This window comes from Nematolebias whitei, chromosome 12 (assembly GCF_014905685.2).
Source record: "Nematolebias whitei isolate Nwh7 chromosome 12, NemWhi1, whole genome shotgun sequence".
Lineage (NCBI taxonomy): Eukaryota > Metazoa > Chordata > Actinopteri > Cyprinodontiformes > Rivulidae > Nematolebias > Nematolebias whitei.
In genome coordinates, this window is record NC_056509.1 from 37585355 (window position 1) to 37601386 (window position 16032).

The window sequence follows — 16032 nt, forward strand, 5'->3', positions numbered from 1 at the left end:
ATATATATATATACATATATATAAAGGCGTTTAAAACCCGTCCCACACTCTTGCAATATACTAAACAATGTTTCTAAACACAAACGCTCTTAAAGAGCACAGAATGTCACGATTTCAGCTCCCTGCCTCCTTTGCCACCTGCAAGCGCTTTTGGCCACGCCCACTTCTCCACACTGCACAGTGAACAGCTGAACAGCTGCAGGAGGAAGCTTTTTCTGTAGCTCTGGGCTGAACAAATGTGCAGGATGTGCTAAATATTTTAAAATAATTTATTTTAAATAAAAATTCCATGCCGATCATGCTGCTCATCCATTAATCAGCCAATTGTGTGTCAAGTCCAATCTTACTTTGAAAAGCAGTGATCGAGCGAAACCGCGATAAATTAATTGTGATGTAGCGAGGGACTACTGTATATATAAATACTAAAATAAACTACTACTTACTACTTGTACTACTATTCCTACTTCGCGGTTTTTCACTTTGCTTCATGGTACGGATTCCCCGCGATAAACGAGGGACTACTGTAACTTGCTTTTTCTGTCATGCATTTTTCCTCCATCATCTACATTTAATTAAAATATAATACAACCAGCCTGCAGGGGGCGCTCATGCGATTTCAACTTCAACTTCCATGTTGCACTCTTGTGTCTAGTAATTTATTAATTTTTATGTTTGTCACATACCAAGTTAGACAGTTTGAAAACACACCCATAAGTTTATTTAGAAAACAGCTCAGAGGCATGAGGAAAAGCTAATGGAATCCAGTTTCTTTTTTTTTGGGGGGGGGAGAATTTGACCGCCTTGGTAATTTACATAACAAAGAAAGCTGTCAGAATGTATACACATATCTGAGAGTTTTTCTCTGTTTTTCTTCCTCTTTCCAGTTGGCTCTTTCCCCAGACACTCATCACCCAGAAAACAGACAGAGAGTTCACACAATGATCAATGTGTCTGCACAGGAAACTGTGTAATGTTAATCACAACTTTAATTTGGGCTGAATTAGCATTTTGATGAACTTGCCAGGCTGACTGGTGTACTCTGAGCACCTTTAAATGCAGCTCGCCCACAGGAAATGGCAGTGTGGTTAATTAACGCTCACACACAGCAGATGGGCTCAGTGAAGGGCCTGGCAGAGAGAGACAGAGTTGATGCAAAAAGTGCCTGTTAATGGGAGACAAGGAATACAAAATAAAATTTGTACCCAACCCCTTTCCAAATGAAACGCCTGCAAGGCAGGGAGGACTAAATAACGTTTCAATCTTTTCAGGAAAACAGCACAAGGAGTCAGTAATGGCTTACAGAAAACATAACTGGCAAATCTTGGTCAAACATGAAGCCAGTTTACATACGTCCAGCCGTTTCAATCTTTCAGCACAGAGTGGGACTCAACATGATGCCCAAGTCTCATTGCCTTTTACTTGTTCTGTGAAATCAGCTAACACAGACAGAATTGCTTTTTCATTCCTTCTTTTGCATTAAAACGTCATGTTGTCTGTATTTCCCATACATTCTCTCCATTTCTTCCACTAACAGACACTGATTCTAACTTCTTGCATATTATTCACAATCGTTTGTCTAATCAGGCTACGTCTGTCTGACTGGTGGTATAACAGCCCATAATGACTTTATATAGGAGACGATGCAAGGAAGGCGATGTAGGGGAGTTGCTATAAATGAAAAGGTGGATTTACATGGTAATTTGCAATAGTGACGCCTGAGCGTAAATATTAAATAAATAAATACATATTTTAAATTTTACCTGCATAAAATAAAACTGACAGACGAGTACGTTCTGTGTTGGATTTCTAATTTGATTAGTTACAATAGTTCTACAATAATAGTTGAAAATAACAAATATAAAGAAATTGTTGTTTTTTCCCCCTTAATAGGCCTATATTGTTTGGGGGAAAGCCCCATTATACATTTATCCTCCAATATCAGGTTTCTGTGTTCATTTCATGTTTAGGCTGTCTGCTTCAAAAAAAAAAAAAAAATCAGTCCCAATGACATGATTTAATGTTTTTTTGTGTGATTTATTTACCTGGATGTTACAAACCTTTATGATGAACCATTTAGACCAGGAGTCTTCAGGCTGTTTCTGTGAGTGGCAAGTTGCTCATCAGGCCTCAAACCTTTGACTGTTGTTCATGATGATCGATTGTTTTGGACGGATGGTCTCGTTTTTTGCACGTGTAAAACCAGTTTCTGGGAATTCCACAGTAGACTGGCTTGAAACACATCAATGAGTTGCTATTTATAAGACAGACCTTTGTGGCAGGCCTCAGACTGACGAAAACTTTCAGATGAAAGACGAAACGGTTCTCTCAAAAAGAAACTGTCCAGATGACATGATGTAAACGTTTTTGTGACTGATCATTTATCTTCTTGTTAAATCTCACAAATGGATTTTGAAACAGAAAATCTCCACTGTTGGACACAGCAGGTTCAATCGTCTATGTTATGTTATCTTGTTTATTTGTCATAATATGACAAATAATGCAGGACAACACAAGGTCAACAATGCAATGAAATGTTCAGGATGAGAAGAACCGATCTGGCAAAAACCAAAAACAAACAACAATAAAAAAGGAATACTAAAGCATGCAATAAGGGTACAAAATAAAGTACCAAAAAGTGAAAAAAATATATAATATTTACAAGGTCCAAGAGAAATATAGTGAACAACAACATAGTAGTATCATGGTGCAAGTAGTATGACTTCATTTGAATAAGTATTTCACAGGTAGTAATATTAGCTTAAATGCACATTGCACATAATGGTACCACTTTATAATAAGGCTCCCTTTATAGATGGCTAATAAATAGTAGAGGTTAAATCCTCTATGAACTCTTTAGAAATCATTCATAAGTGTTTATTAAGCATTAATTAAGGGTGACAGAGAGACAAAACTGACCAGTTTCTTGCCAAATAGTGAGCCAAATCTCTTCACCTATACCGGCATATTTCATCTAGAGTTGTTATATTAAACATTTCAGACTAAGTTGTAAGCACAATAAGCATTTGTAAACCTAATTTTATTAGGATATAATACTAGTTGTAGACACTTATAATGCAGTGATAAAGTATAATATTGTATCCTAAAGAAATAGGTTTACAAATGCTTGTTGTGCTTACAAGGAAGTAACTTAGTCTGAAATGTTTAATATAACAACTCTAGATGAAATAAGTGGCAGATTGGGCTCACTATTTGGCAAGAAACTGGTCAGTTTTGTCTGTCTTTCACTCTTAATTATGCATAAGAAGGAGTAATTAATGATTTATAAAGTGTTTATAGAGGACTTAATAACGTATCTATAAACTATTCATTAGCCATCTGTATAGGGAGTCTTATTGTAAAGTGGTACTCACATAACTAACATATACTACACATATGAATTTGTTTAGGCAAACAAGAACAAGAACTTGTTCTAGAATGGCGCCGCTCAAGGTGGCTGCATGTTGGAGCAGCTCTCTTACTTTCATTCTGAGATTTTGCTTTTGGAAACTTTAATTCCTCTTTTTCTGGATGTAAATCACATTTTCTGGATGATTGTTTCCTCTGGTATCAGATGCTGTGCAGCTGGAAGGATTTTTACTGAAACTTTTTTAGTTTCGGACATTTGTTATGATGCGTAACCATGGCAACAAGGCAGTTTTCTACAACCAACAGCAGCTGATTAACAGCTCAAAAGCTCAAATAATATCTCAACTACAGCCCCAAATCTCAAATGAGTTGAAAAGGATGTTCTGTGGACACATTCTCATCTACCTGCCAGCTGTGCTCGAGTGCCTGACCACTGAGATCCTGGAACTAGCAGCAAACGCGGCTCATGACAGCGGAAGGACAGGATCGTCCATCGGCACCTAGTTGGCTGTCCACAGCGACGAGGAGCTCGGCAGGCTGCTGGGAGGAGTGGCCATCACTCTGGGAGGAGTTCTGCCTGGCATTCGGGTGGTCCTACAGCCCGGGGGAACCGAGAAGCCAGCCGAGTTTGGGAGGACAGATCAGACGGCATCTGCAGCCAGTTTCTTAGGATCCACTGTGGGATGGACCTTTACAAGAGATCCTTCCTGTCTACAGCCATCAGTATCTATAACATCTCTTAATGAAATGAGGATAACGAGTTACAGCAACAAATAATTTCCCTTTGGGATTAATAAAGTATTTTTGAATTGAATTGAATTGAATTGAATGACGCTCTTGTGTTTGATAAGAACATGTGCGATTCTGAGTGGTCTTATCAATGAGCTAAAAACAGCACAATATGTCCTTTGGGCAGTTCTGACCAATGCGTACAGGGTGATATGAGAAATATAAAAAAAGTGGGCAATGTCCTGTCCTGGTTTAAAAAAATATAATAAAATTGGAAAGTATGCATTAAAAACCATTTATTTAACAAAGACAAAAGTTGAAAAGCAGAACAAAAAATGTACAGCATGATAGCTAATTTTAAATATTTATTATAGTAGGAACTATTTTGGGGGGTGAATTACGTTTATGCCCTTAAATAAAAGCTGTGCCTGGTCATTTGGATATAATAAAACAGCCGTACATAACATAAATTTGAGCTGTGGTTGAATCTGACATAACTTTTTATATGTAATTACCAACGTATCAAACCGGTTTGAATGTGAGAGCAGAAATGTTCACCTGACTTTACTGTCCATGCAAAGCTTTGGTTCGCTTTGTACGGATTTAATTCATTTGACTTGTTTTCAGCTCTGACCAGTATTTTCCAGCGACACAAAGTTTTCTTGAAAACAAATTAAATTAAATGCGTGAAAGTCTGCAGAGAGGATGGATAAGTTTGGCACAATCCCTGCAACCTTACAAAAGCCACGCAAGTTCATCTCACACCATCAGTTTACGTTGTAAATCATTAATTTTATTCAGTGCATTCAACTACAGAACACCAGTTTGAGTCAAAGGTGTAATTGCTGTTTTGTTACATCTGGTTTATGTTTAGATAATTTAATACAATCATAACAAAATGAGTATTGGCAATGAGATTACTTATTAGAAAAAAACTGCAGAGCAAAAGCATGTGGTGTTTAATAAACCGCACCTATTAATGACAATTTTTGACTTGGCATTTTTATACACAGAAACACACAAGATGCCAACAAAATGAGGTAATTGTTTGTGTTTTGGCAAAAACGACTTGGTTAGGGTTAGAAAAAGATGATGACGAGCGCTAAAGTGTGGTTTCTTTTGTGAAATAGTTGCAGTCATGATGCTGATGAACTCAGAGGGGTCACATATTGAGCATACCATAATATTAGATCAGGGGTTTATATTGTTTTATTTTTTATTTATTAAGGAAGTGGCATGGCTTGTAAAAATATATTAAAGTCAGGTCTTTAAATACTGAGAATCCAATGGGTTTGTTCATTTTTAAAGCACATAATGTGAAATCACTGAGTTTACAAAAGCATTCAAGTTAAAACAGAAACTTTAAATTAAACATTTCACACAGAAAATCATGTCTCATAGCACAAATTAGAAACTTGTTCACACCTTAACAAATAAAATAAAAATGTACTTAAAAATATGTTGGCGGGTGCTTTTTAACACACAGAAGAATTTTTCTAAACTATGAAAGCACAGATGTCTAAATAAGCTGTGATCAGTCACTTTGAATTATATGAACTGAGTTTGGGTTGGAGCTGAACGGTGGCACGGTGTTGCATTTAGAGCTGCCACCTCTCAGGAAGAAGGTCGCCGGATTGAATTCCAGCCTTTCTGGGTGGAGTTTGCATGTTCTCTCCGTGCATGTGTGGGTTTTCACTGAGTACGCCGGTTTCCTCCCACAGACCAAAAACATGCATGTTAGGCTGATTGATAACTCTAAATTGTTCCTGTGGGTGAGAGAGTGAATGGTTGTCTCGTTTGTCTCTATGTGTCCCTGTGATGGACAGGAGACCTGTCCAGGGTGTCCCCCGCCTCTCGCAGAGTGATGGCTGTGGGTGGGCACCAGTGACCCCCTACGGCCCATGAAGGATACAGGTAAAGATGATGGATGGATGGATGGATGGATGGATGGATGGATGGATGGATGGATGGATGGATGGATGGATGGATGGATGGATGGAGTTAGTGTTGACTAAAGTAAGTATTTTAAATATGTGGGGCAACTTTCAAACTAAGTGTTCATATTGATTTTTGATTATTGGACAGTTTAGAAATAAATTTAAGATAAAATAAAATAAAATAAGATAATATAAAAACTTTATTGATCTTGCAGGAAATTGTTGATGCAATTTTAAAGGGCAAAATGTCGCCTTTTTACATTTCTTCAACTCATCTTTCATATTTTTCACAACATATTTGATTTCATTCAATATACCATCATATAAAATGAAAAGTAGAAGAAATGATATAAAAATGACACAAAAACAACTACGTACATTATAAAGTGATGTTAAATATTAAACAGGAAAAATATTTGACAGGAGAAGCAATTATTTATGTATTATTTATTAGAAGTTTAACTGAGTTTTAATTTTAAAATAAATAAAAGAAGAAGTGCGTTGTTTGTTTTTTTGTGAGGTTTCCCAGCACAACTGTTCCATTGTGTCCTCTGCACTTTTTTTATTTTATTGGTTTAACATTTTTCCTCTAACTGCTTTAGGTTTAAAGAAAATACAGTTACAGATAGGAAAATGCAATTTAGAATAAAATGCAGCCAGTTTCGTGGAGACGTCATACCAAGATGAAAACAGCCTCATTGGACTCCTGGTCCAGCCCATTTTGAAATTTAGCCCCAAGTGACCCTGTTTAATAAAGGAAGGAAGGAGGAATAAGTTATCTAAGCTGATTTGCAAGATGAAGCTGAAATTCAGCTGTGATGTTAATACAAATTATTTCCTCTCATGAACAAATTCATGAGGGTTTTTTTTTTTACATTTGACTTATTTAAAATTATTTAATAAGATTCTGAAATTACTAGTCAAGATAATTTACCATATTTTCTTTATTTAAACAAAAAGTTATTATTACAATCTGTCTTCAGCAAAGTCCTTTTAAAATGGATTTCAGTGCCTTGCTCATGGAAATCTCAGGGTCATTGCAGGATCTGATCAAAATGCTCCTCCTCTCACCTCCTTCACACCTTCTTCCTAAACAACCTTCACTAATATGACCCCTCTTTTAGTTTTTTATTTTATTTATTCTTTTAGACTGGAACGAATGTAAGCCCTGGCCTCCCAGGGAGAAGCATGATTTATAAAAAGGCAATAAAAATGGAAGGATGAGGGAGACTGGGTGCATGGCGGTGAAGGAGGCGTTAGAGGGATAGCAAAGCTAGCCCCCCTGATGGGAGGACTTGTGGTGGGGCATTAACAGGATGTCCAGGCTGAGTAAATCTTCCACCGGCCGCTCAGAGCTCACAACCTGAGCAAACTTCCTAAACACTAACAGGCTGTCAGGAAGCCATTGTTCTGCTGGATATATCAAATTATTTTACACATTGCTTTCTTTGTGAGGGTCCTTCGCTTGAATTTAAAACATAAACAGGCGTGCGCCTGAACAGAATGTGAGCCTGAACGACTAATGAGATTCAAGTGTTTTTTTTGTTTTGTTTGTTTGTTTGTTTATTTAGAAAAATAAACTAAAAGTTATCAGAGTTGAAACATGTAGAATCCTCTTTTATTCAGTTTGCTGTTTTTGTTGTTGTTGTTGTTTTCAGGTCTCGTTTTGAGTTTGCTTTAAGGAATTTGAGTACAGTTTTGTTTTTCTGTAGTCGCTCCAACCCCTCAAACACCCCCCCCCCCCCCCCCACACACACACACACACACACACAAACAAGTTTGTCTTTCTATCTTTAGAGACTTTGTAGTAACTTCCATACACTTTTCATAGCCTAACCCTGACCCTTAACCTAACCATTACCAGTACATACCTAACCCTAAACCTAACCCACCCTCAGTTCACACATTGGTCCTAAACTAACCTAACCCACCAATGGCGCTTCTTCTATGGGGCCTGGGGCCCCATAAAGAGCATTTGGTCCTCACAATATAATATAAGTTGAAAAAATGGGCCTTACAAAGTAACATAAACAAAGACACACAAACACACACACCAAGAAACCGGAAATAGATCTGCTCCCAGGCAGCGGGAGATCCTCCAATTAGGGCAGAATGCAGCATCAATTTAAGGGCTAATTATGTGCGTAATGAGCTCACCGTCGTGCGTCCGCGCCCCCGACACTGAGCCCGCTGCACCAGTCGCCCCCGCACGATTCTTCCCTCCCCCCCTCCTCTCCCACCAGAGCGCCTGGCAGCTAATTAAAAAACTACATGCGCCGCGGCGCCTTCATCTGATTCACAACATGGAAATTAATCCTCATATCAGCGTGTTTTGACGGACACCAGGAGGCGGCGCGTGGCCTGCAGCTGGACTCCGAGCCCGGCGCAAACTGGGCGGACTTTTTTTTTAATTTTTTTATTTCATATATTTAGCTTTTTGTTCAATTTGATAGGAATGTAAGTTAGAGGTTTTATCTCAACAAAAGATACGCAAATAACCCGAATGTGTTCAATCCATCTGTAGCTCAAAAGACATGAGTTTATGACAATTAAGTTTATTTAAGAAGAAAAAACAAACATGTTGTCAGTAAACGCACCACAAGTCTAATAATATAGCAGGTGGTTCTTTTTTTTTTTTCTAGGTGAGAATTATGGTTGAATTAAAAACCTTTAAGGAGGAGGATGATGATATGTATTTGTTTGTTTAGTCCACCTGTCAGGTTCATTTGTTATTGTTTACAGCTCTACATGTTCTCTTTTTATATTTCACAGAATTACACGATACATATTTTAATAAATCACAGCTATTTTTCTTTTTTATAATTAAGAAGACCTTGAGTGAGCAAACCATCACGAAACAAACAGCGTTTTTACAAAATATTTCACGCAAATAAATTAAGTTAAAAAATGTTTATTCTTCTTTCATTTAAATTGATTAAACGCGTGTTAATGTGTTGTTGTTGTTGTTTTATGTTGGTGTTTTTTCATCCAGTGGCCCTTCAAATTTGATTTAGCCCCTCGCCTGTGGAAAAATCCCCCTCGACGTGGATCTTTTTTTTTTCCCAGCCGGATCCATCATTTGCGCGCAAAAAAACAAAACAAAAAAAAAAATCACATTTAAGCTCAGCCCGTGAACGCCAAAGTGCCGCGCGCGCACCGCACGCTGGTCCTAGACGACGCTCCACGGCTGAGCGTCCAATCACGGAAGGACTCGAACCTTCTCCGTCCAATCGGAGCGAAGGGGGCGGGTCCAGATCCTCGGTGAGAGAGCGACGCTGAGACGGTTCAGGAGAGTCGGATTGTTGGGCTCCAAATGCCACTCGTTGCGCGTCCTCATAATTTGGAGAGGTGTATGCAGCGCACGGCCCGCTCGCCTTTCCAGGTAGAAATCCAGGAGGAGCTGAGAGCAATTTTTTGAACTGGGACGGGCGGCTGAACCCAGTTCAGGACAGGTGATATTCCCAGCAGGCTGCATTTAAGGCCACGGGATCGATCCAGGTGCGAGGCTCTGAACAGGCTCGGGTAGGAACGGTAGATATCTTCATCAGACTTCAGCTTGGAGATGCTTAAATGGCCACGTGCAGCTTTTGTTCGTGTCGTTGTTTCAGGAACTGCGTGGGTCAAATGTCACTTCCTGAGCAATGAACGAGACGTCTTCATTTATCTGTGCCGAAATAATAATTTAAAACAAAATCTCACTCAAAAAATCAGTTTAGGTGAGAATAAGTATTAATATATTTGTATCTGATTTAAAAAAAGAAGACCAGCTGCTGTTTGTATATATTTTTAAATAACAAAAATGTCTTATTGAGATTATGACACTTATGTAAATAAATGATATTAATTTGGTTCAGGTGAATTTATTTTATAACATGTTTTTTTTTTCTGTGTGAAATATTTAGTTAAGATCGTTTTATAAATTAGATTTTTGCTTTCACTTTTGCAAAAATGTGCAGTTTGGAGCGAAAAGCATCAGGTCGAAACATGAAGATTTAATTTTTAGTTGCAACCCACAGAAAAATATGCGTGCGTGTATTTTTTGGAGAACAACCACAGATATATATATATATATATATTATATATATTATTATATATATTTCCTTTCCTCTGTTTTTCAGGTCATGGATAAAAACCAGGAGGCGTTTCCAACGGAGCTGTCAGTGACGCGGGGATTTCTGGAATAAAACGCGCATGTTGGATTCAGCTTCTTGCATCAAATCTGCATTTTTTTATGTTATTATTTGTTATTTTTTTAACTGATTGAAAATTGAAGATGAAACCGAAGCGAAGCGGAGAGGAACCCCTGCAGCTGCTGCTCTGAGCTCATTTCAGACGAGTCGAGGAGGAGTTCAGGCGCCGAAATGAAGGAGAAATCCAAAACGGCCGCAAGGACTAGACGGGAAAAGGAGAACAGTGAATTTTATGAGCTGGCCAAAATGTTGCCTTTACCGTCGGCCATCACCTCTCAGCTGGACAAAGCCTCCATCATCAGGCTGACGACGAGTTATTTAAAGATGAGGATTGTGTTTCCGCAGGGTGAGACACCACCGCGTCCAATTCTGTCCTAAAATGTTCTTTTTTTTTCCAAATTTATGAAAAAAAAATACAAATAAATAAGGTGGGAATAAAAAATAAATAAATAGGCGCACACACAAAATAATTCTGCATACAATCTGCGTCAAATCTGCGCATTTAATTATGAGAATAAAAGCCTTTGAATATAAAAACAAAACAGTTAAAAAATCCATCTGATTAATATTTTAAGAGCTAATGACTTCATTAAGGAAGCACCAGAGGAATATTGCAGCCTTGTCGTTGATCTGCAGGGAGCCCTGGTTGTTCTGAATCTAGCGTGTCCAAATGAGGCGAGCTGCTCCCATCTTTTTTTTATTTTTTTTTTTTTTACGCACAGCTCTCCGCAGGCTCTCTGCTGAGGTGTGACTGAGAATACGCATCAGCAATTAGGAGCAGGCCCAGCAAGAGTCACCTGGAGCCGTGGAAGCAGGAGGCAAAGCAGACTCCCATTTGCAAGAAAAATGCTGCAAATGATCTGCCGTGAAATCTATAAATCTTTGGCTTGTTTGAATCGAAATATTAACACGATGATAAGGTTGTTTTTTTTTAACGCAAGAAGGAGGAAAATTAGCAAGGTTGAGGTGACTAAAGAGGAACGCGGCCTTTTGGATATGTTTTATTTTATTTATTTATTTATTTGCAGAGGATTCATAGAACTTTTGTCATGTTTTGTCACAATTTGACTGCGGGATGTCAGTCCATGTTTTTTTTGCGACAGCAGAGGCCGATTTTCAGTTCGTTTAAAGAGGTACGGAAGCCCGATTGACCCATTTTTGATGCGTTTTAAATGAGCGCTGACCCTCAGCGATCTAACAGGAACCTAAAAAATATGAGAAAATGTCACAGATGGTGACTTTTTTTTATTATTGTTTTTTTTTTTAGATATTAACATTTAGGAAAATGTCAATAAATAGTTTGTGGTTTTTGCACCTGCAGCAGCGTTTCATGGTTCCTCTGTGGCAGAAAAAATGCTTTCAGAGTTAAATTGGTCTTTTAAACAGGAGCTTCTTCCCTGAGGACATCTCTGTGTGGGTGAGGGGGGGAGAAAGAGAGAGATGTAATTTAATAGTAGTAATAATAATAATAATAATAATAATAATAATGTATGTTTTTGTTGGCAGGTCTCGGTGAGGCCTGGGGTCACACCAGTCGATCAAGATCTTTGGATAATGTCGGGCGCGAGCTTGGCTCTCATTTACTGCAGGTACATATATAATCACGTTTTGTTTACATCGTTTGTTTACTCGTTTTGTTTAGTTGTCTTTAAGTGTCATCGAGTGCGCCCACGGAGCACGCGCTCGTGTAAAAACAAAGCTGAAACGGCGTCTTTCATGTCGCTTGTTTCCAGACATTAGACGGGTTCATCTTCGTCGTGGCTCCAGATGGGAAGATCATGTACATTTCAGAGACAGCGTCGGTCCATTTAGGACTGTCTCAGGTGAGCTTCGCTTTTAAATGTTTTTCTTTATTGTTTTTTTCGCTCTATCGAAGAAATAAAACGTCCGTTTTTCAGTCCCTCGGTGCTTCTGCTTGATTATACGAGCTGTTGTCAACAGGTAGAGCTGACGGGGAACAGCATCTATGAATATGTTCATCCGGCGGATCACGATGAGATGACCGCGGTGCTGACGCCGCATCAGCCGTATCACTCACATTTTGTGCAAGGTATGCATCCGCGTTTCAAATAAAAAAAAAAATGCTTTTTTTTAATGTGACAACATAGACCAAGTTAAAATATGTCTCGACAGTCTGTTACACATTAATACAGTTACATTACTACTACTAATACTATTAATAATAATAATATTAATAATAAAATTATTATTTTATGGCATTTTAATTTAATAATTGTATGACTTATTTTATTTTCACATAAGATGTGAGTTTTTATTATGTATTTGGTTGATATAATATTATTCTTATTCTTTTTTGTGGATTGAAATTATAATTAAAAATCCTAATAAATATATAAGTAGACTATATCTGTCACCTATTAGTATTAATGATTGAAATTATAAAATTTGAATGTTATGACATTAAATTTATGTGCATGTGAATATTTAGTATTCTTATTCTTATTCTTATTGTGTGAAATGGAACTATAGAAGCATTCGCCTATAAATAAACTTATTTATTTTTGTTTATATTCCTTTTAGAATATGAAGTGGAGCGTTCTTTCTTTTTGCGGATGAAGTGTGTGCTGGCTAAACGAAATGCAGGACTTACCAGTGGAGGATATAAGGTAGGAAGTTTTTATCGTTCTGAAATATATTCCTACCTTTTATTTAAAATAACATCATAGGAAATAATAATATATATAATAATCATTTTATTTAAAAAGTGCCTTTCATGACACCCAAGACTGGTAATTAAGTATCAAATTTAGTAAAAAAAAAAATTAACATTTACATTTATTTTTGTAAAGAATGTTTTTCACTTTTGTTTCTAAATGCAGTTTTAGAAATTAATTTTTTGTTGCTATCATCTATTTATTTAGTGTGTTTTATATTTTTAACCTATAAAATATATACAATTTAATAATTATGTTAAATTAAATCATTATAAATGAATGAATTAAATATTTTAAAATTGGCTGACTGCTTCTTGCGGAAACAAATTGAGCTACACCTTTACTTATTTGAAACAATTCTCATTTTGCCATGATCTAATTGCCTCTCAACAGGTAATTCACTGCAGTGGCTACCTGAAGATACGTCAGTACAGTCTGGACATGTCACCGTTTGAGGGCTGCTACCAGAACGTGGGCCTGGTGGCCGTGGGTCACTCTCTGCCTCCCAGTGCCGTGACGGAGATCAAACTGCACAGCAACATGTTCATGTTCAGGGCCAGTCTGGACATGAAGCTCATCTTCCTGGACTCGAGGTACAGGGCAGGACTCTTTGTGTTTTATAGCTTCTTAATTATCTGAAGGGGACATTTTCTTTAAGTTGATGCAGCTTCAATCAAAAGTTAAGCAGAAAATATGAGACTATGACTTCATTTTTTTTAAATTCCTTCTTTTCTCTCCAGGGTAGCCGAGCTAACAGGCTACGAGCCACAGGATCTTATAGAGAAGACATTGTACCATCATGTCCACAGCTGTGATATCTTCCACCTCCGCTGTGCTCATCACCTCTGTGAGTTACGGTGCAGGAGTACTTTTTAATATCTGCTCTTTGGTCAGCTTCAGGCACAGACATTCAGAAAATGCATGTCGGTAATCACCTCTACACGTTAAGTTATTGCCTTCTTGTATCTCTTGTAGTGCTGGTAAAAGGCCAAGTCACCACCAAGTATTACCGTTTCCTAGCCAAGCACGGTGGCTGGGTCTGGGTGCAGAGTTACGCCACCATTGTCCACAACAGTCGATCTTCAAGACCTCACTGTATTGTCAGCGTCAACTACGTCCTCACGTGAGTCGCACTCGAGATTTATTTTTCTAAAATCAAAATATTTAAAGGATACTTTGCTTTCAAGATTTGCTTATTTGACCGTTTGTTTGCAATGGCTGCAGTCCTGACAGTGATTTTGAATTGCACAACTAAGGTTATGAAAATCTGTCTGGTTGTCAAATTTAAAACTTCGCAACCCTTGCAACACAATGTAGGGCCCTGCAGAGTCGAAAAGAAGCATTCATAATAATGTTTGCATAGCGGAGCAGCTCTGCATATTTAACAAGATCAAGTAAAATCGTATGATACACTCTGTTGATCCTTTCGTGAAGCACCCACTGCAATATGATGGGTCTGTCTCTTGGAGAAATCCCAGCCCTTATCCATCTTTGTCCACCAAATACTGCTGCCCGCTGCAGGGTTCAGGTTGTGTGTTATGAAAGCACAAAGCACACCGAAGCCCTTTGAGACAGCAAGACAAACATCAGGGTTGAACCCCATCAAAAAACCTCTACTGTCACCATCGATCTGCAGTCCGAGGAAAGCTGAATCGATCAAACGGTAACCTGGAAATCAATAGCCATCTCATAGATGTAGCGCACGTTGGATTTTTCTTGTTAAGTTCGGTTGAGCCGTGTGTGTGTGTGGACGTGCGTGTGGCATCGAGTTGGCTGAGTCCGTGTGTGTGTATGCGTGCATACGGCTGCACTGTATTGATTCGCTCGATGCAGTAAGGAGAAAACAAAGTAACTACATCAAAATGACAGTGAATTTTCTGGGGGCATAATTAGATAGAACAGTGAGGTATCGGAGATCAGAAGAGTAAATAAATAAATAAAAACATCAATTCTGTTGTTTCTGGAGCATTTAAACCCAGCAAAAATCCATTAATAAATCATGCTTGGAGGAAGTCTGGTGGCTTTTTTTTTTTTTTTTTTTTCCCCCAGACGTGATCTGACATTGACCCTGGAGTGGAATTCAAAAAACACAGCTTGAGTTTGTACAGTGGCCCAACATTATCGGCTCAGACTCAGATAGGATGCAGAACCCGCCACTGCAACTGTACCTGCAAGAGCAAACTAAGCTCAGCACTGTCCAAACAAAGCTTTCCCCCCAAGGTGTAATACATGAAGAATGGGTCAGATTTTAGAGTCATATTAAAGAAGCTGGCTCTGGTGGGGGGGTCACTGATGGGCCATGTGGTTGAAAAATGCCAGCCAGCTGCTGTTACATATGGTTGATGTGATAAGTTATGAATAGGCTCGTGTTTGCTGAGCACTTGACACAGGAGCCTGTTTCACTCCCTCGATGACAACACTTGGACTGAGTTCAGCTGCAGGACAGTGTGAACTAAATTAAAAGGGTGAAAACAAGTAAACATTTTATAATTATTAAAGCAATTTACAGCAGAAAATCAGGCCACATGGGTCAGTGATTGCACTTCTTTCTACCAGTGAGGTGAAAATATGCAGCAAAAATAATTAACTCCCTTATGGGTGCCTTTTTTCTTCTTAGAAGCTAATGGGTGCACTCACTTTTGTTTAGTTTAAATTATTTGTCTGCTCATTGTCTTCACACTAATCAGATTCTAATTGATTATAGTAAAAAGTTTTAAAGTACAGTAGTCGCTCGCTATCACGGTTTATCGCGGACTCGCTCTATCGTGGTTTTTCAGAATAAGATTGGACATGACACACAGTTGGTTGATTGATGAATGAGCCACATGATCGGCATGGACATTTTAATTAAAATAAATTGTTTTGAAGGTTTGTGCAGCCCTTACTGCAGGATAAACTTCCTGCTGCAGCTGATCAGCTGTTCAGCATGCAGAGCAGAGAAGTGGGCGTGGCCTAGAGCTCTTACAGGCAGCAAAGAGCAGAGGAGGCAGGAAGCTGAAATCATGACATTCTGTGCTCTTTAAGAGTTGAAAAACATTGTTTAGAATATTGCAAGTGTGTGGGAATGGTTTAAAATGCCTATACACACACACACACACACACACACATATATATATATATATATATATATATATA

The 16032-nt window shown here is 38.2% G+C and overlaps 1 protein-coding gene across 1 annotated transcript in view; it reads left to right on the forward strand.

Moving 5' to 3' along the window:
• The first annotated feature begins 10213 nt into the window (after positions 1–10213).
• The window catches only part of sim1a (SIM bHLH transcription factor 1a), a 10634-nt gene continuing 4815 nt past the window's right edge, over positions 10214–16032 (forward strand). Inside the window, exons 1-8 of the mRNA XM_037685529.1 lie at positions 10214–10568; positions 11729–11811; positions 11956–12045; positions 12164–12272; positions 12764–12849; positions 13291–13490; positions 13638–13744; positions 13873–14020. Of these exons, the coding sequence (XP_037541457.1) occupies positions 10394–10568; positions 11729–11811; positions 11956–12045; positions 12164–12272; positions 12764–12849; positions 13291–13490; positions 13638–13744; positions 13873–14020 (998 nt within the window). The 5' untranslated portion in view covers positions 10214–10393. The remainder of the gene's footprint in view (positions 10569–11728; positions 11812–11955; positions 12046–12163; positions 12273–12763; positions 12850–13290; positions 13491–13637; positions 13745–13872; positions 14021–16032) is intronic.